At 41.0% G+C, this 22160-nt stretch overlaps 3 protein-coding genes across 4 annotated transcripts; 1 reads left to right on the top strand and 2 right to left on the bottom strand.

Moving 5' to 3' along the window:
- Positions 1-53: 53 nt before the first annotated feature.
- On the bottom strand, positions 54-7374 carry msh4 (mutS homolog 4). 2 transcript variants are annotated; one of them, XM_044223926.1, is made up of 20 exons: positions 6527-7370; positions 6163-6318; positions 5915-6078; positions 5697-5807; positions 5342-5457; positions 5072-5245; positions 4812-4984; positions 4635-4702; positions 4366-4440; positions 4140-4204; positions 3879-4048; positions 3651-3787; positions 3365-3468; positions 2710-2834; positions 1820-2020; positions 1613-1731; positions 1373-1501; positions 1015-1189; positions 845-933; positions 54-553 (listed from the first exon to the last, which is right to left on the bottom strand). In XM_044223926.1, exons 1-20 carry the CDS (start codon positions 6723-6725, stop codon positions 341-343), a joined length of 2763 nt encoding a protein of 920 aa, XP_044079861.1. In that variant the 5' UTR covers positions 6726-7370; the 3' UTR covers positions 54-340. The 2 variants fall into 2 exon arrangements, with proteins under 2 accessions (XP_044079861.1, XP_044079862.1); XM_044223927.1 differs by lacking the exon at positions 1820-2020 and having other exon boundaries at positions 6527-7374.
- An 821-nt stretch (positions 7375-8195) lies between these two features.
- Positions 8196-9747, top strand: vcpkmt (valosin containing protein lysine (K) methyltransferase). The gene is made up of 5 exons (XM_044223929.1): positions 8196-8491; positions 8721-8834; positions 8963-9035; positions 9170-9289; positions 9408-9747. Exons 1-5 carry the CDS (start codon positions 8235-8237, stop codon positions 9525-9527), a joined length of 684 nt encoding a protein of 227 aa, XP_044079864.1. The 5' UTR covers positions 8196-8234; the 3' UTR covers positions 9528-9747.
- An 8226-nt stretch (positions 9748-17973) lies between these two features.
- arf6b (ADP-ribosylation factor 6b) lies at positions 17974-20610 on the bottom strand. The gene is made up of 2 exons (XM_044165967.1): positions 20441-20610; positions 17974-20190 (listed from the first exon to the last, which is right to left on the bottom strand). The coding sequence occupies exon 2, from the start codon at positions 19535-19537 to the stop codon at positions 19010-19012; it is 528 nt and encodes a 175-aa protein (XP_044021902.1). The 5' UTR covers positions 19538-20190; positions 20441-20610; the 3' UTR covers positions 17974-19009.
- Between the last annotated feature and the right edge of the window lie 1550 nt (positions 20611-22160).

The following is a 22160-nucleotide window of genomic DNA, read 5'->3' on the forward strand; positions in this document are numbered from 1 at the left end:
CGTAAGACACATGGGTACAAAAAGTACTTTAATATTTATACGGGGACTTCCAGTACATCTGTGGTATCTAGTGATCGAACCACACTTTTTATTTTTATTTTTTAATGGTATCAGGACAGTGTTTCTTTAGATATTTAACACATTTTGCTACATTTTACATGACACTTCCAAAATTAACATGTTATTATATTGCTTTTAATAGTATGATCAAAAAGAAACCCATGAACACTGGAGTTCAAATAAATCAGTTTAACATTAAACAAGCCAATCTATAAACACGATATGCCCAGTAATGATCACTGATCTTTAATTTTTCTAAGTGTATCACTGCCCCTCCCCACTATACGGCTGAGTCAGTCATTCCTCCTGTGCCAGTGGATGCCTGCTGCCCTGCTGTCTGCAGCTCTGCCTCATACTGCTTCTTCAGGCCCTTTAGATACATACGCAAGCTGTCTGGGTCCAGTCTGGAATTCCTGGCAGTCTGCAGGAGGCGGGTGGCCAGGTGGTACACAGCTCTCTGCCTCTGTGTTTCCGGATCACTGTGATGTTTGGCCTAGAATAATAATAAACCACACCATGGGTATTGTCTCTTTATCCAGCACTTCTGATATAAACCAGGATGGGACACAACAATATTTGTGCTATCTGTCATGAGAGGCACAGCATTTGACTCTCTCAGGGTCTAATATTGGTTTCTTGTAAATGAAAGCTTGCTTTACTGTTGCACACAATGTGGGACATGCTGTGAAAGCACCAACTAAAATGTTCTGTAAATAAAAGGTACTCCGGTACACCAAAGACAGTAGGACAAAAAAGCAAAATCTTCAAAATGCGTGAACCATACCAAAAGCTGCTTCCTAACTTTGGAGGCAATTGTCTTTGCCTCTTGGATTATGTTTGAAGGAAGTGCAGTCATTTCTGCTGCTCTCAGACCTAGAAGAGCAAAAACAAGCTCTGTAACCAATTTTCATGACCGATTTCAAGAGTTGTACTTCGATTACACTGACTCCATACCATAGTGTCTTTCTTCAGAGCATCCACGATTCAGCAAGTATGTATACACCACACTCTCAGCACCAGTGTCACCAGTGCGTGTGTGCTGAACCTCCATGTGCTGGTTCTCCACGTTGGGATAAAGAGACTCTAGCTGGCACAGCTCAAGAAAGTGTGTGGCAAACAGGGTAAACGCCTGTAAACAGCAGGGAAACAGCACACACACCTTAAAGATTAAGCTACTCCTGTATTTATTTTACTACTTTACTGTTGACCTAAGAGGTGTACCACAACAGACAATGAAAGTTAAATAACTAAAAGAAAGCATAGGAATCTGATTTATCTCATTTGTGCAGGGCTGTATTGGAGCATACTCTACCTTGAGGCTAAGGAGGAACTCACAAACTGAGTGACAGATGCCGATGCCCTCCTCAGCACTGGTACCGCGCCCCAACTCGTCTATGATGATCAGGGACCTGTCACTTACATTGTGGATTATGTAAGAGATCTTTGGGGAGGAAATATACAGTCAATGATAATTTAATGATTTTCCCCCTCATAAATGTAGTTAAAGAACAAGAACAGCACTGATGTAAAAAAAAAAACAACAACAACATACCTCCTTCATTTCCAACATGAAGGTGGAAGAGTTAGTTTCAAAATCGTCATCTACACCAATTCTGGTGAAAATCTGGTCAGCAACACGAAAAGACGCATACTCAGCAGGGACAAAAGAGCCTGGAATAACAATGCAAGGGCTTCACTTAAAAATCAAGTCAAATCAAGCAGCATTGCTTCATTTGAGGCTAAAAGGTTGGCAGCTGACCAATCTGAGCCATGATCTGACACAGCGCCACCTGTTTGAGGTAGGTGGATTTGCCGCTCATGTTGGGTCCAGTGATGATGACAAAGTTGCTGCCCTCAGAGATGTAGCTATTGTTCGATACAGGCTGCTGTCCAGCCATTCGCTCCAGAATGGGGTGACGACCCTGCTTGATGGCCAGTGTGTCTGTGAACTCTGGACGCACTGGCAGACACAGCAGGAAAAAAAGCAAAACGATCAAAAATACCTTGATTTGTTGGCATTTTGTTTATATAATAACTCTCATGCATTTCCGTGGGATGATCAAAATGCATGAAAATACAGCTACATTGTATGAGTTAGTATTTGGCAATTTTGTTACAAATCTTGTAATTGTGTTGTGTTGCATTGTGTTGTTGTTTCACATCAAAAGAAAGGTATATGATTTCATCTATATCATTAAATTCTTACATAATTAATTGTTGGTTGGTTAACTTAGAGGTGTATCACAATATAATGAAAAACAGATTTCTGAGAGAGGTGTGTGCAGTGGTTACAGCCAGCTAGCTCCTCTGCTAGGGAGATTTGTCTCGGGGAATACAACACACCAGTGCACACTTATGTAACAAGGGTAATCTGAGTACAGGCTGGCTGGGGTAGAAGGGGGCAGGCACATGTCTGTGGAGATATGCTTTCAGACAGCTGAGAGCCAGCGCTCACCACCCACATGGCTGACCCCCACAAAAAACAACAGAGGCCAGCAGAGCTGCCAGCTCAGTGGAGCAGTTTCTGGCTGTCATGTGTGACATTGGCTGGGTGCAACCTTATGTGCATACAGCACTCCCTAAGACAACAGATCAAACTTCTTCAAGGTTAATTTGACAGATTGGAAGTCAACAGTGATTCATACTTACCATAGTCTGAGATGGTGCATGCATTGGCTAGGGACAGCAACATGTCCAGCATGGATACAGCATCAGAGAGCTTGTAGAGGCAGTGAATGTGCTCGTGGATAGTGCTCAGCAGTTGACATATCACCCTGTATGGAGACAGGTTAGGTGCTGCAGAGGCCAAGCACTGGAGGAAAATATTAAACACACAGCACCCTCTAGTGGACACAAAGTAGTAAAAAATATATTGATCTAGATCAGCCATTAATGAGATGAAAACTTGCTTCATAGAGAAATGCACAAACTTGCAGTGCCCCCTTTTAATGAATGAGTTGACTGATTGGTTTTTAGTGTTAGCTAAGAATTATTTTGTGGCCTTTTATCAGTGGATTAAGTCAGTCATTACAGTAAAATAATAGTCACATCTCTGGCATCAACAATATTTAAAGATAAGCTTTGAAATTAGGCACACGTCTGCATAATCATATTCATCTGTGGAACGAAAACAATTCCAGAGAAACAATTTGACAGATTAAATCAACTAATTACTCAAAGAAATCCTATGATTACTCAGCTAAATAATTTGTAAGTTGAGGACACCCCTTGTACGAAGCAATCTTTCTTTCTTTCAATATTCAGTACAGTGTAATTAAGGGCATACAATACATGAGCTCCTCACACATATGACATGTGAAAGATCTCCCTCAGGGCCTCATCACAGCGGTCATTCATCTTCATCAGGTCCGCAGTAGTGAAGCCATAGTTGTTCTTGTGCTTGGTTACCTGAGGTGGCAGATGTTGAAACACAGCTTTTATGTTCATTCAATGATTCAAACTTTATTGTCCCCATGGGGGAGATTTAGCTTCCTTCATTCACAGCTGATGTTGAGTTATCCTTTTTTCTGTTCTTAATTAGTCTGTTAGCTCTCGGTGTTCTCACTATCCCTGCCTCGAGTGGACTATACCTTGATAAATTCTGGGGGGAGTTTCCCTTCAGGCAAGACAACTCCTTCAAGCTTCATCTGGATGAAGAAACCTCGAACTGTGCTGAAGCTGGTACGCATTGGCAAACCATATTTCCCCCCCATCTGGTTCACTAGCCCTGTGCAACACAATGCCATTCAATAAGCTTTGTGGTATAAACACAGTTATACAAAAAAAAAAGATATTAACCAAACAGCCAGAAAAAACACCAGCAATGTCGTCCACTATCTCAGTGTAAGCTCTGCGAGCAATGTCAAGGAACTCATTGATGTTGGGGCGGACAGCATAACACTTCTGGGTGCGCATGTTCAGGCTCCCCTTCAGGTAGGTAGTGTCATCATTAATCACTGTCTTGATCTGCTCTAGGATCATGTCAAACCTGGGGTGGACACACATATACACAGTGGAAGTAGTCTGTAGAGAGTATGTAATAGTACATTTACATCTGACACAGGCACAAGGCTTAGTACCTGTTGTCTTCCAGTGAGGTGCTGTATGCCTTAAGCAGAGCTGTGTTGCAGTTCTTCAACACCATCTGTTCATAAAGTATAATGCTTAAAGGATTCACTATTTGAGTTGTAACTAAATAACAATTAGTGCAATGCTTTTCCTGGAATAAAAAAAGCTTTTTTCTCGTTCTATCTATGGCTGTAGGATGATTTTAAACAAATTTCATGCATACGAACAGACACAGACCCTTAACCGTGGCACCAGATCCAATGTGTGTTTCAGCTGAATGACATGTGTAATTTTTGCTTCAGCAACCTGAACCTGTAGAAATATAGTTATAGTAGTGAGAAGTGCACAAGAGAAAGACAGATTAATATTTCACATGTGCGCAATGTTTGGCATTTAGTTAGTTGAACATTTTAAAATACACACACATGAATTTACTTCATGACAAGACCTTCCATTGCAATGAAATCTTCAAATACAATCATGGGTCATGAAAGTACTGTACGTACTGTTTCCTGCTTTGGGATTTGGACAAGAACAGAGAGCAGCTGGTCAATGTCAAGGAAATGACCTATGGCTAAGGAATGCAAAAGAACAGATATTCAAATACTGTGTCATGCTCTCATCTTCAGTATGCACAATATTTAATGTGTGATCAAAACTGTTTGTTTGCGCTTGTTCCTGACCATTCTTCAAGCCATAGAAGAGCTCCTCATCCTGCAGAAGCTCTTGTATGGTGTCCAAGCGTATGTTGATGGTGTCCACATCAACCAGAGGCTCCAGAATATTGGAGCGCAACCTTCTAGCACCACCAGGTGTTTTAGTGCGGTTAAGTACCCCTAAAAGACTATGTTCGCTCCTATACACACATAAGCAGAGATAGACAGACTGAACACTTATGAACTACACATACAAAAATAACACTGTCATAGTCTTGCACTCTTACCTGTGGACTCTATTATTGACCACTAACTCCAAGTTAGAGGCAGATGCTGAGTCAATCATTGCCGTCTGTTCACTCCCTTTAAAGCTCACTTTGAGAGACTTGGCAGCGTAGACAGAGTTCTGGATGAACTCTAAATATTTCAGCAAAGCAGCTGCTGCTGCCAGGCAATAATACCTGAACAAATCATGACATTTGGTAATAAAATATATCTATATAAATAAAGTGTAACAGTATATCTATTTCTCTACATTATTGTACTCAGTGGCGTACTTAGCTTGCACTTCCATGAGGACGGTGCCAAATTCTGGAGCACACAGCTGCTGAATGTACTCCAGCCCTTTCCTCTCATTAAAATACTTCCTTTGGATAGCAGTGAAAGCTACTCCCTGTCAAAAAACATAATAAAATGCACATGACCTCACACTAACCTCAACAGTTAACAAGAACACAACATGTCAATAGGTGGGATGCACCATACACAGTTCACAGTAGCACTAACCTAGAGTAAATGAGTAAATGAGTGAGTGAATGAATGAGCACGAATGAGCTACTTTTTGCTTTAAAAGTGGGTATCTGTTTGAATGAATTGTGTGTTTTACTCATAACACCGATTCTGCATTGGTACCGGGAAGTTCTCTGTGATGAGGCTGAACAGCTTTGTCCCTTTCCCCTTCTCGCTGGCTGTGTCTGGCATCAGTATTTCCAGTGGCACCAAGATGTGAATCTTGGTTATGACCTTCACAAGAGGAATATATGACTGAGACAGGAGTTCCTGCTGAGTGTAGCTATGATTAACAGTCAATCAAGCATGTAGTTTGTAGCTTTAGACAATGCATGGGTTACCTTGGCATACGTCCCAGTGTCTGCAAACTGAGAGAGAACTAGCTCTGGACATTTCAAGTTGAGACTGGCCATGCCAATCTCTCCCCTGGCCAAACCGCGCCCTTCAACCACTACCACAATCACTGAGGCACCAGAGGTTGTGGTCGCAGAGGAGCAACTTGTTGCTGCAAAAACAGAGAAATCGGAATTATAAACACAGCTTCAGCCATGTTGACACCCACTTGAAACATTATCTAGGGCTGAAGTACCGGTGGGATCAGTCAGTGGTGTCCGTGCAGGGTGTGACCCCAGGGTCCTCCTGAGACTCGGTGTTCCTCTATGGCCGCGGAGGGGGGAGCTGTCCGAGGTAGATGCAAGGAGTGATGAATTTGTCCTGCCTAACCTGAAGCTGTGATGGAACTGACCTATGTCAGGACAAAATATGAGTCATGTTATTACTGCAGTGCACTGCCCAAAGACAAAGTTTTTAGTCTTACAAATGTGGCCCCGTTGTCCTTTTATGATCCACTATCAAAACAAATAGAGATTTGAGAATTTAATATCGGAAATGTCATTGTTATGATGCTAACAGTTAATGTTAGCTTAAACTGCTCTGGCTATCCATAAGATCACCTGTCGTTCCTGGGCTATGGCTGGAGCTGGTACTGCCTTTATCTAAACTTTGGTGGGATGAACCGGAGGAAGCTGATGCGGGACCGTACGAGGTAGTTTCATTCAGTCCGCTTCTGTCCATTGGGGACACCCCCCAGGTTTGTCCACATTCTGAGGTGTCACTGCCGGTTGTTACCTCCTCGGTGCTGCTGCGAAACATTTTAAAACCTCGCAAAGGCGGGTTAATAGATGTATATTACCAAACTCGTTTGTACATCTGTAAAATTCAGAGAATATGCTGGTAACAACAAAATTAGTGCTATGTGAAATGCAAAGAAGCCCCACAGGTAACGCTAGCTACCAAGAACAGCCACACCGAAGGCACTGGCCAAATTTGCGCCGCGCGCGACCACTTAGATCAATTATCCTTGCGTCAGCAGCAGCTTGCATCTGCGCATGTCCGTCACACTTTAAAACCAAGGCGATTGACTGATTGATTGACATTATTGACATATTTATTTATATGTTCTGATTGATTTCATAGTCGTTAATACGAAAATAACTTTCGTTCCTAGCAGAACAACAGAGCTGCTGGGCGATAGAGGGTGGGTAGATTGATTGATTGATTGATTGATTGTGGGCCCCCAACAACTCTATGGTGACTTTGTATAAGGTGCATGTAGATTACTCCTTTCCCTCAAGTAGGCTACACACAGGCATGCAGTGTGCACCTTATTGCACAAAACTCTAATAACACAATTTCATTTTCAAAATCTTAGAGATCAAACATAATACTGTAAAAGGGAAAAAGAAAGAAAGATGCGATATCCTGGCCCTTTCTATTGATAATGAGCATACTTAAAAAAGAGACCATGAAATGAAAGCACTTTTTACTTAAATGTAGACTATGCCTATAGGAGGCACATTGACAGAGAAGTGACAATGGTGTTTAGAGTGAATAAAGTGGAATTTATTGTGTATAGTTCTATTTGGATGATTGATTTGGTTACTTTTTGAGGTGTATGAATTGACTGTATAGTGTAATAGCTTCAACAGTATAGATTTATGAAGCAACCCTCAAAGCACCAACAAAACTGTATTGATTTACACAATGCAATGATTATGTTACACAGAAATACACAATGTTGAGTCAAATAACAACTGACCATGTACAAACTAATAATTAATGTATCCTCAGTAGGACAATTGCCATGTTATTTTGTGATTGCTTAGATTTGTTCATTAGTTGCAGTTGCCAGTAGACCCTAATGTTAGAACGTAGGCATGACTCGGCTCATTACTTGTTTTGCTCCTTTACTTCCATTTGACAAGGAAACAGCAGAAATTTAACCCAGAGATTTGTTTTGTCAAGAACATGAACTAACAAGAGCGAAGAAAGGAAGGAAGGAAAAAAAATCTGAAAATACTTGTGTATATAAGTGCCTTGTGGTGGAGGCCTGTAGAACTGTTGACTTGACATACCTTATGTGGTCTCTATCAATAAAAAATGTACTGTATCACTTTATATCTCAAAACAGTTGTACAGTACAACTGAAGGCTAATTATTACCACAGACAGTATCTACAGAATTAATAGTTGCATTTTGCTCAATAATTTGCTTAATAATTTGTTCTTGCAAAAAGGAAGTGGTTTTCCACTCAATGTGTAATGTCTTTTATTCTGGAAAAATCAGACCGGATGTGCTCTTCTTGTTCTTGCCGCGGCCAACATGGCGACTGACGCAGATGAGGGTCATTATTTTGTGAGAGAAATTGAGAAAAACGACGGTTGTACCTTAAAAGTGAAGCAGTGCTATTTAGGAGACGTCGGCTGTGTTGTTTGGGATGCAGCTATCGTTCTTGCGAAATATTTAGAGACGAAACAATTTTATGATCCGTCCTCAGGAGTGAACGTCTGGGCTGGCAAGAGTGTAGTGGAGTTAGGAGCTGGGACAGGAGTTGTTGGTCTGATGGCAGCAACACTGGGGTGAGATATGCTAAGTGGTTAGTTTGTGTGTCCACGTATTACTCTGTCGTTTAGATACATATTAATATACATGTACTCTTATCAACAACGTGTTGCAGTTTAACGACTAGCTAGTTGCTTTTACTCCCTTGTCTTGCAGTGTTGGCAACATTCTTTGATACTGATTAAAAACTAATAACATATAGAAAGCCAGAAGGTAGTTTTCATTACTGTGTATTGAATCCCATAGAGCGCAAGTTACTGTGACTGACCTGGAGGATTTGCAGACCCTCCTAAGGGCGAACATCCTGGAAAACCAGGCACTTATCAGTAGTGGATCAATTACTGTCAAGGTACTGAAATGGTTTGTACCTATATTTCGTTTTTTTATATATTCTCGGATTGGATTTAAGTCTTATATCCAAACTGCATGTTCATTATATTGTAAGACATGTTCAAATGCTAACTGTTTGATTTCTACTCTCCTTAAAGGGGTGAAGATGTGTCTGAGTTCCTGCCTCCCCCACATTATGTCCTTATGGCAGATTGCATCTATTATGAGCAGGTAATTTACTATAGTTTTCTACCTAGACTTTTCCATCCAAACATGAACCTTTGCAAAATTACACTGTATCACCATCACTGCAAAACAGAACAAACTTGTGTGTAGCACTGTATTTCTCATTTATTTCCACGCAGTCTATTGTTCCACTGGTGGAGAGCTTGAAGCTGCTCTCTGGACCAGAGACCTGCATTATTTGCTGCTATGAGCAACGCACAGAGGGCATCAACCCAAAAGTGGAAAGGCAGTTTTTTGAGGTGAGAACCCAGCTGTGTGTTCCATTTGTAAATGCTAATAAATGAATATTAAGAAGTTATAGAGATATTTGGCATCACCTCTCAGTGAGTCATTGTGGTCTTTTGTGTTATCTTTTAGTTGCTGCAACAAAACTTCAGCTGTGAGGAGATCCCTTCAGATAAGCAAGACCCAGAGTTTAGTAGTCCAGACATCCACATCCTGCACATCCGAAGAAAAGTCTCTGAGTTTGTGTGGTGAAAGTTGTGCGTACAATAATCAGTGCTCCACCCTACTACATGAAAATCTGGTTGTGAAATTGAAAATTTGAAGTCTGTACTGGCATGTGTGGAATAGTCAATGTGTCTTCATTCTTGCACTCTTTTAAACATTTTTTTTAAGAAATATATTTTCTGATATATCACTAAACACTGTCCTGATGCAATTTTTTTCATACACTATAAACTAAGTTTAGATAATATCAGCAGTTTCATTGGTCTGTGTAATTGAAGGGCTGTGAAGGTAGATGGCAGACGTGTGCAAGCACAGGCATGACAGACTGTGCCTATCTTTAATAAATTAGTTGTTTAACCTAGAGGGGTCACAAACAGAGACAAGGAAAGGAACAATGGTTTCTTGGTGTTCATTTGGATGTTTGAGGTTGAGGATTAGTTTTGCAAATGTTTGTGCTTCTTTTATTTTTATGCAAAATGCAGTGAAAGTGAGTTTACAGCCCAGTAAACTGCAAGAAACTACAAACATGAGACTTGCTGTGCTTTTGCTCTCTAGCACTGCCCTTTTTTCTGCTGTGCATGATTAAACATAGAGCGTAGTGGGTTATTATATTAGGATAATACGCACAATCACATTTTTATAGATTGAAATTGTTGAGCACATTTATCTCCTGAGACATTCCCCCAGAAATGAGCACTTGCTCATAGCCATAAATTGCTGTCAGAGAGGTTTTCACTGTAACTTATAGGATTTCTTCTAATCGTGAACGAGGTATGTAAATTCAGTCATTGCCCGTTTGGAGCACTAGGGGGCAATAGTTGCTTAAGATAAAAAATAAAAAGTATTTAACTGTGTAAATGTTTAGTAGTTGGATCAGATTAATAATCTGAGGGCCTAGCTGGTTATCTCAGAATTAAATATTAACTTAAATTGTGAAGACAATGTTGTTCCATTATAAGAATTTACTACACAGAGAGGTGGGAAAATAAATTATGACTAAAATTCTCAATCCATGTGTTTATCTTTATGTAGCTTACCCAGTTTTTAAAACTAAGGCCAACATAGTGTATACCAGATCTCCTGAAAGCTTCTGTCCTCCATGTGAGGGGAATTCCACTCCAAGCCCCAGATAAGCTGGAAGATTACAGTTCTTTTTCAAGCATAAACCATGAAGTACGCCCCATACTCCCACAGGCATGCAGGGGCCCCTCACAGCCTTTCATGCTGCTCTCTGTTTACATGGTGGAGCTGTAGTGTAATGAACAGGGTGGCCTCCAACGCTCAGACCAAATAAAAATGTTAATACTGATGTTGAGGGGGTGGGATTAACACAGAAGTCCCCATTAAATAAGCAAATCACTTGACAGAAGAATGCAATGGGAACCAAATTTGTTTATGCTCCTTGTGCTCATCCTAATATTTCTCTATTGGGATCCAGGAGTGTAAAGCTAACCTATTTACCTGAAATCTGCTGATTCTGTATGGCAGGAACATCTGTGACGGCACAGTGCCTTAGACCCATGAATATTCCTGAATTTAACTGTTAGATGTTGTTGTTTTTTTAACAGAAACAAGTATCTCTTCATAATCCTATTTTTAGCAGATACTTAGCTTTGTGTATGGAGTCGATGAACAGTAAATCATTGTTTAAATACAACATTATCAACTGTTTGATCATCTAAAAACACACATGTAAAAACACAACCCTTCCTGTCCCAACTAATAGATTAATTATTAACCGATATGAAATGTGATTTGAAATGTATATGATGGAGGAAGACAGAGGTGTGGTTGGGTTGAATCATAGTTTAACAATCTGACCCCTGAATCCCTGTAGGCCTTGGCTGATGATATGGCCTATCACAAGAGGATAGGCAATTGCTTCTTCTTTTTTTTCTTTTCTTTTTTTACAGTTACTAAAATAACTACAGTGGATCTTTTAAAACAATCACTCCCCGTGGCCCTCCTCTGCCCTCTCACTTCTGCATGGGCAGCTGAACGGCTACAGTCAGAATCAGCCTACCACTGAGTGCTCCTTTGGCTTTGACCAGGATGTGTTCAGCTAATTAATTTGACTCACAGCTGGTATTAAGTCCATGTCCCCGAGTGTGACGGGGACGGGACCCGGAGGGGTTATTGGGAAGATTAAAAGGGTAGAGGGAAGCTCCACTATTCTGTGTCAACATTTCATCCCCCTGCCCACCCATAGCTCACTCAGTCAAATCATTTAGAATCTATTTTCCAGTCTCTCTGGTGTTCTCTCCTCCTTAAATGTTAACAAAAAATAATTAAAGTAATGTTGTTATAGTCTTCTAGTGGTTGGCTAATTAGGCTAGCACTATAGGGGAATACAAACTCACAGTAAATGAGGACAGCCCACAGTGAAGCAGTGGTGTCTCTAATCTGTTATCATATACACACTACAGTTGATTCTGGTGACCGTAAACATTCATTACTGAATATGTGGCATAAATGCTGCATGAACCCAGACAGAATGGGGGCGTTTTCTGCCAACAGATGGTGCTATTAGTAGAAATAACTCTTACCTGTGTGGAAAACCTGCAGTATAAACAGCACAGTCCTGATAAATAGCTAAATAGGCCACATAGTGCTTTGCTTTAACAGTCAGTTTATTAATTATGGCATTATGATGAAATTCGTTGTGGCTGTTTTGTCTTTGTGAGATTCATGCACAATTCAACCGCAGGCCAGTCTGTACTTTCTACACATTAAAACACACTGAAAAACATCTGCACGGACTCCGTAATCCACACGCATCCTCCCTGGTTGTTTTAAAACGAGAAAACATGAGGGAGCAGTGCAGCGCCCCTCCAAACCAGATGGGCGGAGGAGAGTCTGACTCCCATGCAGCCTGTGTGGTGTGCTCCACTCTGCTGCATCACAGCCAAGTGACACAGAAGATCCTTTGTGTCACCATCATCACGCTGCCTGGAGCCAAGAGACACTGTTCCAGAAAGGAAGACTCATTTTCTCACTAACTATTAGGGAGTGGCTCAAGAATAGACATCAAACTGGGCTGATTAAAAATAGAGGAAGGCTGCAAAATGTGTTACTCCTCTGATCCTGCAAATGTGCCCCCCCACACACACGTACACACAGAGCACCCTTCTCTCTTTCACATGACAAACTGAGCCTACTGAACTTTATGCTGCACAAAGAGACAACAGGCCAGAGCTCCATTCCAAAATAGAGCATGTGATTAGTGTTGTTTTGCAGCGCTCTGTCCCCATCTCGAATAATGAGGCACAACAATGCTAATAATTTGTGGCACTCTTGTTCAGTGGATCTAAAAGCAAGAGGTGGTACGGTGCCAGGGAAGCAGAGCCTGACAGGGCAACTAGCTTATAGAAACACAATGCTGACTCCACCCACCCACCCTGCAGGGGAACAGGAGGAGGGCGGGGGTGCTGTTAAGACAGCTGTGCTGCAGTTGAGAGAGGACACAAATCCAGTACAGTGAGAATGTTGTGTGCACTTGCCCCCTTCTTCCATTCCTGTTAAGTATTATTAGCACATGCCAGTGATTGTCTACATTGAAAGTTAGAAAAAGAATCTTCACTTTCGTTTCGAATTTGAGTAATAACATTTGACGATAAAACAACAAAAATATTTATAACTCCTATAAGTCTTTGTAGGTGTTAGGTTTAAAACTGTTATAATAAACTTTGTGTATAGTGTTAGTGATATATATACAGTTTAAGTCCAGCGTGCCAGTCAATGAAGGACTGACTCCAACGCGGTATCAGTAAAAATGTAATAGTGCATTGATCCTTTGCTTGAAATACCACAGGTTTCTTGACTTGACTGCCTGTGACTGCTGTACGGCATTCTAGTGCAATGATGTATTTGTCATTATTAGGATGTGTGGCGGCCCAGCACCGAGGGGAGAACTGCAGAGGGGATGGAAGCAGCATGTGTGTGTGTGTGTGTGTGTGTGTGTAGCGTTTCCCTGAGTCATTACCTCTCAGTAGTCTGAATCTGGACTGTGTGTGTGAACGGCAGCGCCTGACTTGCCAACCATCTGAGTTTTCCTCCAAAGCCGAAACTGTTGTCTAATCCAGACGCACTTTCACTCCAAACACTGACTCCTCTGTAATTACAGCGATCTTGTCGGATATACAGATGTAGTCAGTCATGGAGTGTGACAGTGTGGTGGCGAGCTGCTCAAGAAAGCCTTTGAGGTTGCTTTGTATGGATCTTCATCACTCTGTCAGTCAGTGTGTAGAGGCTGTGAGTGAATACATGTGGCTGGTGGATACTGCTGCTGGGTGAATGACTCCTGTCTATGTTACTGTACACTTAAAATCACCCTTCAGTGTTTCTGTGAGTGTTGAGGAGATTATGTAAAACCAAATTACAGACGGCACATGGCAGAGATCAGTGCTGGGTACTGTATGAATAAGCCTTGGACAATCTCAAAAACCAATTGATTTCATTTTGTTTCAGAAACAGATTCACTCAGATTTCCGTTCCTTGCAGCCAAGAGACTGCAGCACTATCTATAATGTCTGCCCCTCCGTTTCCTATACTGTAGCATTGCTTACATCTGAAGGCAAGACGGTTAACACTCAGCTATGATCCTCTTTACACTCCATGTGTTACAGCTGGAAAAACACAGCGTACGAGTCCAGGGACAAACCGGTCCACACTCTCTCACAGCTGTGTTAAACATCCTGTAATTCTCAAGAGGAACCATGTGGACAAATTTCAGGTTTTTTACATAATGGAATATAAATAGAAGCCCCAAGGCTTAAAAAATGTAATGGGACTTAGATTGGATGGTTTTTAAAGTGGAACAACAAACATGATTACAGGCCAGTGAAACTACCAACAAAACTGTTTGGTTAGTGGCTTAAATTTTGTAGTTAATGCTTGTATGAGCACTTTATCTATGCATTAAAAAACAAATTGGTTATGTCATGTGGACTTCCAACACTTCATAATAATTTTCTGGTTCTCTGAATTTGTAATTTCACCACAGCAAGTAACCTTCAGTTGCAGATATGAATGGAATGTATTTTGGACCAATGCCCAGAGTGCACCTTGGACTTCACAGCCTCATTTTCAATCTTATTTAGCTGGCCTATACCACAGCATAGCCCCTATTCAAATCATAACATTTATAAGTTATACATACACTACAACACCTGCAGTCAAAACAAACTCAAGTCACACCTACAATATAGACAGAAAAGAGAGCACGTGTGTGAAAGCGACCAAGGGTTTGCATTTAGCATGGCATTCAAGAACGTTAACCTCAGCAGGAAACCTGAAACAACAACCAGCCACTTCCGGACCTGTTTTCTGAGCTCTGTGTGAGTTCATTATTCAACAGCTCACTCGAAGAGGCTACCAAAGGTGCAGAGGACTTAACCAGTGGACAGGGAGAGACAAGTTTCATAACCACAGAGGCTGTTTTACTGCCCTTGAGGATATGCAGCCATTGAACCAAGCTGTGTGAACTGTGGCTTAGAGTAGGTGTTCCCTCCTACCATTTGGCAGATAAATAAACCGCTTTAATGATGGTGTTCATCTTTGTGCACAAGAATATCTGTCTGCGTGCAACACAAATCCTACAGTGATTATCCAGCTGGGTGTGGCTGTTGAACTGAAGGCCAACATTAAGCCAGCGATGACTGTATTCACAACCCAGGCCCAGAAATGATTATATCGTATCATATTAGTGCTACCTGCGCAAATGTTACTCTGCAGCTGGAGTTAAGAGGAAGTGAAGACAAGTGAAGAAGACAGACCACACCCCTGAAAAACCACAAACATAATTCAGGCTAGGTTTGTCAGGAGTGCAGCTGTAATACCAATCACCAGTTATTCCTGAGCTGTTTTAAATCTTTGTCAAGTTGACTGATGAAGGATGAGCTATTGGTGTGACAAAAGGGAAAAAAGGTGTGTGTTCCAATATTGCAGAACTTTACTCATAGAGAGTGGGGTCTCTTTCGATTTCTTCCCACTCTTCCTCTTTCCATGTAGAATAGAGGAACTGGCTGGAAACTGGCAGCACAGTCAGCCACCTATGTGATACCAAAACCACCGGGCCACACTAGCAGAGATCCCATCAGGCCGTTGTCAAAGCAACTGCCCCAACAAACAGGCATTCTGGCTGCGTAAGACAAATCTGTCATACAAAATTCTTGTGCAAACCAGTGAAAGTCATCCGCCCTTCTTATTTTGTGAATTATGACACCAGTGTGTTATGAATCACTCTTGTCCGTTTCATTTGTGAGATGCTAAAAGAACCTGTTGCTGTGCTGTAGTGAACACAATCATATTCAACCCCCACCTTTGCAAAAGCTTACCAGTCTAACACTTAATAAGCACGAGGAATGAGACCAATTACACAAAGCGCATACTAATGAGCTTCCTTCTATGACCTGAAACCCATTCCTAACTTTTCCTCTCAGGAAGTGTAAGGAATTCCAGCCGAGCACAGAGGGAGTTGACAGAAGGGCCAGGAGGTCTCTTCTTTACAGAGGAGAGGTCATAAAACCTTGCTTACAGTCTCTGTCCTTGCCCCAGGGGCCCCAGTGTTACCAAAAAAGCTGTGAGGATCATATGGTTGTAATGAAGTGGTGGGAACGAAAGTAGCCATTACAGCCCAATTAAACTGCCATCAGCGTCTAATGGAGGCCCTTGACCAAGCCCTTACTGAAAGCAAGTATTTACGAACACCCTCAGACGCTTGGATACTCTCTCGACTTGCAATGTTTGTGAATGATAATTTCAATGATTTTTTAATGGAGCATTTAAATCACAACTGGAAGAGGTGTGTGGGTTGTGCGAAACATCTTCTGTAGCAGCGGAGTCATATCTGTCTGTGTCACCTGACCTGTCTGACGGAAACCTCTGTGGTGCTAAAGCAAACATCCTGAGGCCTCTACAGCAACTTGCTAAGCACCAGATTTTCCACACAGTGAATGTCACCGTGTTTATGCAGCCAGACGTCTGTGGATGCAGGCACATGTACACCCAAGGATAGTGTCTGATTGTCAGTGAATGCTGCAAATACTTTACTTGTATCCTTGAGAGACAGTATGCACCTATTCCTGTAAATGCTAAAAGAAAAAAAAGCAAACTCAGTGCTTTTTGAACAGCATACATAGTGCCAGTTTTTATGTGGATGTGTAAAACATTGGCAAAGACACAGTGCCCTTCAGTATGCTGAGTGGAAAAATCCTTCAAAACCTGCGGAATAATACTAAGTAATCTGTTGTAGCCCTAAACACAGTAGTCAGACCATTTGTCACCATCAATCCTGTCTTTGTCAGGAGTGAAAACACTCTTGTTAATCAGCTTTAATGGTGAACATTCCTCCACAGTGGTGTCAGACTTACTAGTAAACAGTTGAACTGACAAATTAATTTCTACTTTTAAAGGAATATTATTTTAAAATACCTCAACTTTCTTTTTTTCAATGAAAATGTGATGTAGTTGTACACACTCAAACTAGGATGACTATTCAGCAGCAGCAAGAATTAAATGAGGTCAGTATTTTAGCAGTAGAAAGGGGGAATAATGCAGACACCAAAGGATATGGGCCTCTTCTTCCCACTCCATAGGTTGGATGGATATCACACTCATTTTTGAGAGATTAAATATATACACACAGACTATGGTTGTAGTGTTATCGTTATTACACACACATTATGCTCATGATTATGTGGGAAGAGTACGACACATGGTTGTGAGTGGCTCCTTGTTTAGAAAAGCGCCACAAATGGTCTCATTAGCAGCTGGGATCTCTTCACAGGTTATTCATCTACCCTGCTGGTAAAATGTCAGGCCACTCAGGAAATCATAGAATAGCATTACTCACATGAGGATTTTTTTTTTAAAACCTATATACATTTCCTTCTAATTCCTCAACACCATCCCTGCATTAGTCAACTTGAATAGTCATCATTCTCACTGAATAGAACAACTGAGACTTGCTTTTTAATAGCAGTCCCAACCAAAAGCAAACTCAGGAAGCTACAGCTGACAGCTCAGCATCAACTCCACTATGGCTCACAACCAAAACGCAACATTCAAAAAGAATTCACAGTTCAGCTGTATATCTCCGCTGTCCCTCCAACTCTCATGCAAACTATCATGTGGCTCTGTTGTTGTTCCAAAAAGACCAGCAGTTGGACTTCCTGTTTTGTACATTTTCCCATTTACTGGCAAGGGAACTGAGGCCAGCAACTTAGTCTGAGGGTGGACATAAACCATTTATGAAGAATCTACCCAATAGCACTAAAACCCAGGAGAATTTTAAGACTGCAGACTTCTACTTTGAACTATAAAAATTATTGAAACGTTCCAGTTTTTTTAAAATCACTTCATAGAATAAGCTCTGCAACTCACAAATAAATAAATTGATTGCTCGCATGACTAATCACACAAACTGCCTTTAATCCTCTATTAAAAAAATAAATAAAAAAACCCCCAGGCATAACAGATTTAAAATCACTTTTTTAATAAGACATTACAATGACATTGTTCTGTACATGGTTCCCCCAGTCAAAATAGGAGTAAGAGCTGCACCACAGGGTGTCTTCAACATTTCACTGTTAAACAGCTCCCTCTGACTGCACGACAGATGGATTCTGATGTAGGGTTACTGTACTTTCGTACTCATGCTACAGATATAGGCTATCATATAATGTCCCGATACTGAGACTAATCAACTGTGGTATCAGATTGAGAGAGCTCAGAGCTGAATGTCATTCCTTTGGAAAGATTGAGTCGACTGACTACATGTTACCCAAAATTAAAAATGCATCCCGACAAGCATGTTTAAGAGTTACTGGAGGCCTATTTGTTGAATATTCAGCACAATTAGGTATCAAGACTTGACACAAAAGGTCAATCAGTAAACTATATAGCCCACATAAGGGGATTTGGAGGGGCAACAAAACATGTCTGAAGTAATCTTTTTCTCTCATGGCATTAAAATGTAAGCCACGGTGAAACTTTTTGGTCAATACCATTGAGAAGAAATACTTTTCATCACAGTACTTTAAGACAAATGTCAAAGTCCTTCATGTAGGCTACATGAAATTAAAGATCCCACCTTAGAAGAAGAAAAAAAATAGAAGATCCAAGTTCAATGCAACAGAGACTGATGCACCTTGAAACAAGCTTTAGTCCAAGAATGAAGATAAAAACTTCAGCTTCATTAGAAAAATTATACAAAACAGGGAAAAGAATAGGCAAAGATGGTGTTCTCTGTGGCTTTAACATTAGGACCAATTAATTCAATATTCATCAAGCAAGCCCCAAAATAATGAATGTGATATAGGCCTGCTACAGAGTACAAGCAAACTTTAAGCCAGCAAACCCAGTTAAAGATAAATTAGTTGTGGGGAAAACGTAGTATTAAAAATAAATGGGAGATAATCAACTTTTTCTTAACCATACTCATTTTGAGAAGTTATTTGTTACTTGCAACTTTATTATAGTTTTGACCTAAAACAGTCTGCACTCAATCATTAAGATTTGTAATTTGAGGTTAGCCATGTCAAGCCCTCATACAGTCCATCACCTGTGGTCGCACAGGAGGGCTGAACATACCAATTCCTATCTCTGATGCGGGTCAATCCGAGCTTCTCTTGGATTTCATGAGGCTTCATGGCATCCGGAAGGTCTTGCTTATTGGCGAATATCAAGATGATGGCATCCCTCATCTCCCGGTCATTAATGATGCGGTGAAGTTCCTGCCTTGCCTCGTCGATGCGATCCCTGTCCGCGCAATCCACCACGAAAATTAACCCTTGGGTGCCTGTGTAGTAGTGTCGCCACAGAGGACGAATCTTATCTTGGCCCCCAACATCCCAGACGTTGAACTTGACATTTTTGTAGGTGACAGTCTCCACATTGAAGCCGACTGTGGGGATTGTGGTGACAGACTGTCCGAGTTTCAGTTTGTAAAGGATTGTTGTCTTTCCAGCAGCGTCAAGTCCAAGCATTAATATTCTCATCTCCTTGTTGCCAAATATTTTTGAGAGCACTTTCCCCATTTTGAACTCTTGTGCATAAATACTTTGTCCCTAGCGAGAAAAAGGTCTGATACCGTGCTGATGATTATTCACTTTGACTACAGCTTCAGTTTATGGGCTTACTTGTGAAAACATGACTCAGTGAAGAGCATATGTGGGTGAAAAAAAGTCAAAAAAGCACACTCATGTTAAAACCTATCAAACAGTACTTTTTACTTGAGAGTCTGTGCGTCCTGTGAAGTGCTGGGACATTTATGTTCAGAGTATCACAATGTTTGCAGGGCCTGTACACAACATGGCACGGTTACACTAAGAACTTGGCAGCGGCTGTTGCAGGACGTTCATTTTGTTGCCCAAATCAACATTAAGCTGCGTGACAAAGACAGGACGTGGCTATTAAAAACTGCAGAGAGCAGACACGGTGTGTATATAAGGCCCCGAAAACGCCGCGGTACTTGTGAATTCCTTCTGGTGTCTGTGTCTGGCGGTCCTCCTCATCGGGTGCGCCCTTGTTCTCTTCACGGTTACCGGAGGAGAAAAGCAGCTTTCTGTAGCTAGTCCATCAAGCGTCGCGCCGGTTAACTTCACCTTGCTGGAAGGGACGTCTTTGAAAAACAATCCTCGGTGACTCAGCAACACATGTATCCACTCATGAAACTCCTCTTCTTGTCCCCCTGAAAACAGATTTAGGAGGACGGTCAGACATGCCAAATTAGCAACCTACCGCTCATGGCTGCTAAAGAAGGCTAGCGAGCTAACATTAGCTAGCTTGTTGCCTAGCAAGCTAGCATTAAGCTAACTAGATAACGGTTGTTAGCTGTTGCAAACTAATCATATCTGGATATAGAATACATGCAATAGTAACAAAATGTTTGGCTCCCATCTTTCTGAGTTGAACACTTGATTAAAATATAAGTGATTTACCTCCTATCTCCCCCTCCTGTCTCGATAAATACACCCTGCTCTCGTCTTTCTCCTTTAAGTCGAGCTGGTCGCAGTGCTGCTACACCGGAAAGGTGTGGAGCTGCATTAACCGCCACTTCCTCCCGTCTATTTCATTCAGCTGCTGCTGCCTAGTACAGCTCTCACTGTCTGGGGCATCCACGACTCATAGGATAAACAATGAAATACCCAAACTGACATGAAATAAAATGTAACGTTACTACTTCTTTGTACACCATGTATCTAGTAGTTAGTTGACGTTAGGCTATACTTAACTGCAATTCACGCTCATGGTTGTAACGGTATGCTTTATTCTAAACTGTGCCCGTCAACGACGTTAGTGTTTTCTTTTAGGTTTCTTTGGAATGACAACATTAAATATGAAAACGGTTTTATTTACATATTGATGGAATACATGACATGCATATTTTCAGTATTTAATATTTTCATCTGATTAGGCTGTTAACTCTATGTATGTAAAAGGTAACATCACCCCCTTGTGGCAGTTATAGGTCACCTAAAGTCAGTCAGACCCATGTACAGTGTGATTGCCATTTCATTTCATTTTGTGTATTTTCTTTTGTCTGCCTTGACAATCCTCTTTTGTGACGACGGAAGACAATCAGGTCTTTTGTTAAACTCATATTTAACAAACCATTGCCCTGCCAGTTTTGTTGCCAGCATATACGAATGTGGATAAAAGCAAGCTCTGGTATTCAATGTCTATGTTTTTAATACGCAAACACTAATGAACTATAACAGTTATCCACAGTGCCCTCTTGGCGTTTTTATTAGTAAAGTTTACTTCCAGTTAAAATATCAAATGTGTCAAATTTGGTCATGTACTTTTCACTGTTAAATGTTTAATAATCTGTAATCAGCATTTTTTGTTTTCTAACTTGTTTAGGTCGAACCATTTCTAACTAGATATAACAATGAGTTTCATTTTAACAAAAGGTATAGTAGCCTAGCCTACAATAGGCCTATTTCCCCGTGAAAAGTAGAAGAGTTAAAGGCATAGAGCCTCCCAAAATTAAACTAATCAAGGCTGTTATTTTCACGTTTCATTCATGTATTTAACTGCTAAAATATAATTTATATGTAAATGTTATCATATATTTAACTGCAGCGTATGTCTCATAGTTTCCCACACATCCGAGATACTGACATCAAAAATGGGACAAATAAGAAGAATTTTAGTAATACGGTCTGAGTTGAATGTTTATTGGGTGGTTCTTATCAGTAGTAGTACCTTATACACACCACCTTTTCAGTTGATGAAACCCCTACGGCCATTTGATGCCACATGACAGGTGTCTTCCACTTGCAACCTGTGATTTGAAACGTGCCGCGCCAAGGCGCAGTGCCATTACGCACGATAATCCCGTGTGGTGTATACAACAAACCGGTCGATCATAGGCAGCGTTGGTATTGTCCCGGTTTTTGCGTGATATCATGACAGCCCCAGTGAAAAGTGATTAGATGATTTATACATCGCACATTTTTATCTTGTTCGCACCGACTCGTCCCCTTTCCCACCTTCGGTCTCCCTTTCTTCCTCCCATCTTTAAAAAACAGTTATGCTGTCTTTTTATATTGTCTGGGTGTAGCCACTTAGACTTATTACACTTAACTACTACAATTGCATTATTTACAATATCTCACTTTTATTTCTTCTACAGAGTCACATTTTCAGTAATAA

This window comes from Siniperca chuatsi, linkage group LG15 (assembly GCF_020085105.1).
Source record: "Siniperca chuatsi isolate FFG_IHB_CAS linkage group LG15, ASM2008510v1, whole genome shotgun sequence".
NCBI lineage: Eukaryota > Metazoa > Chordata > Actinopteri > Centrarchiformes > Sinipercidae > Siniperca > Siniperca chuatsi.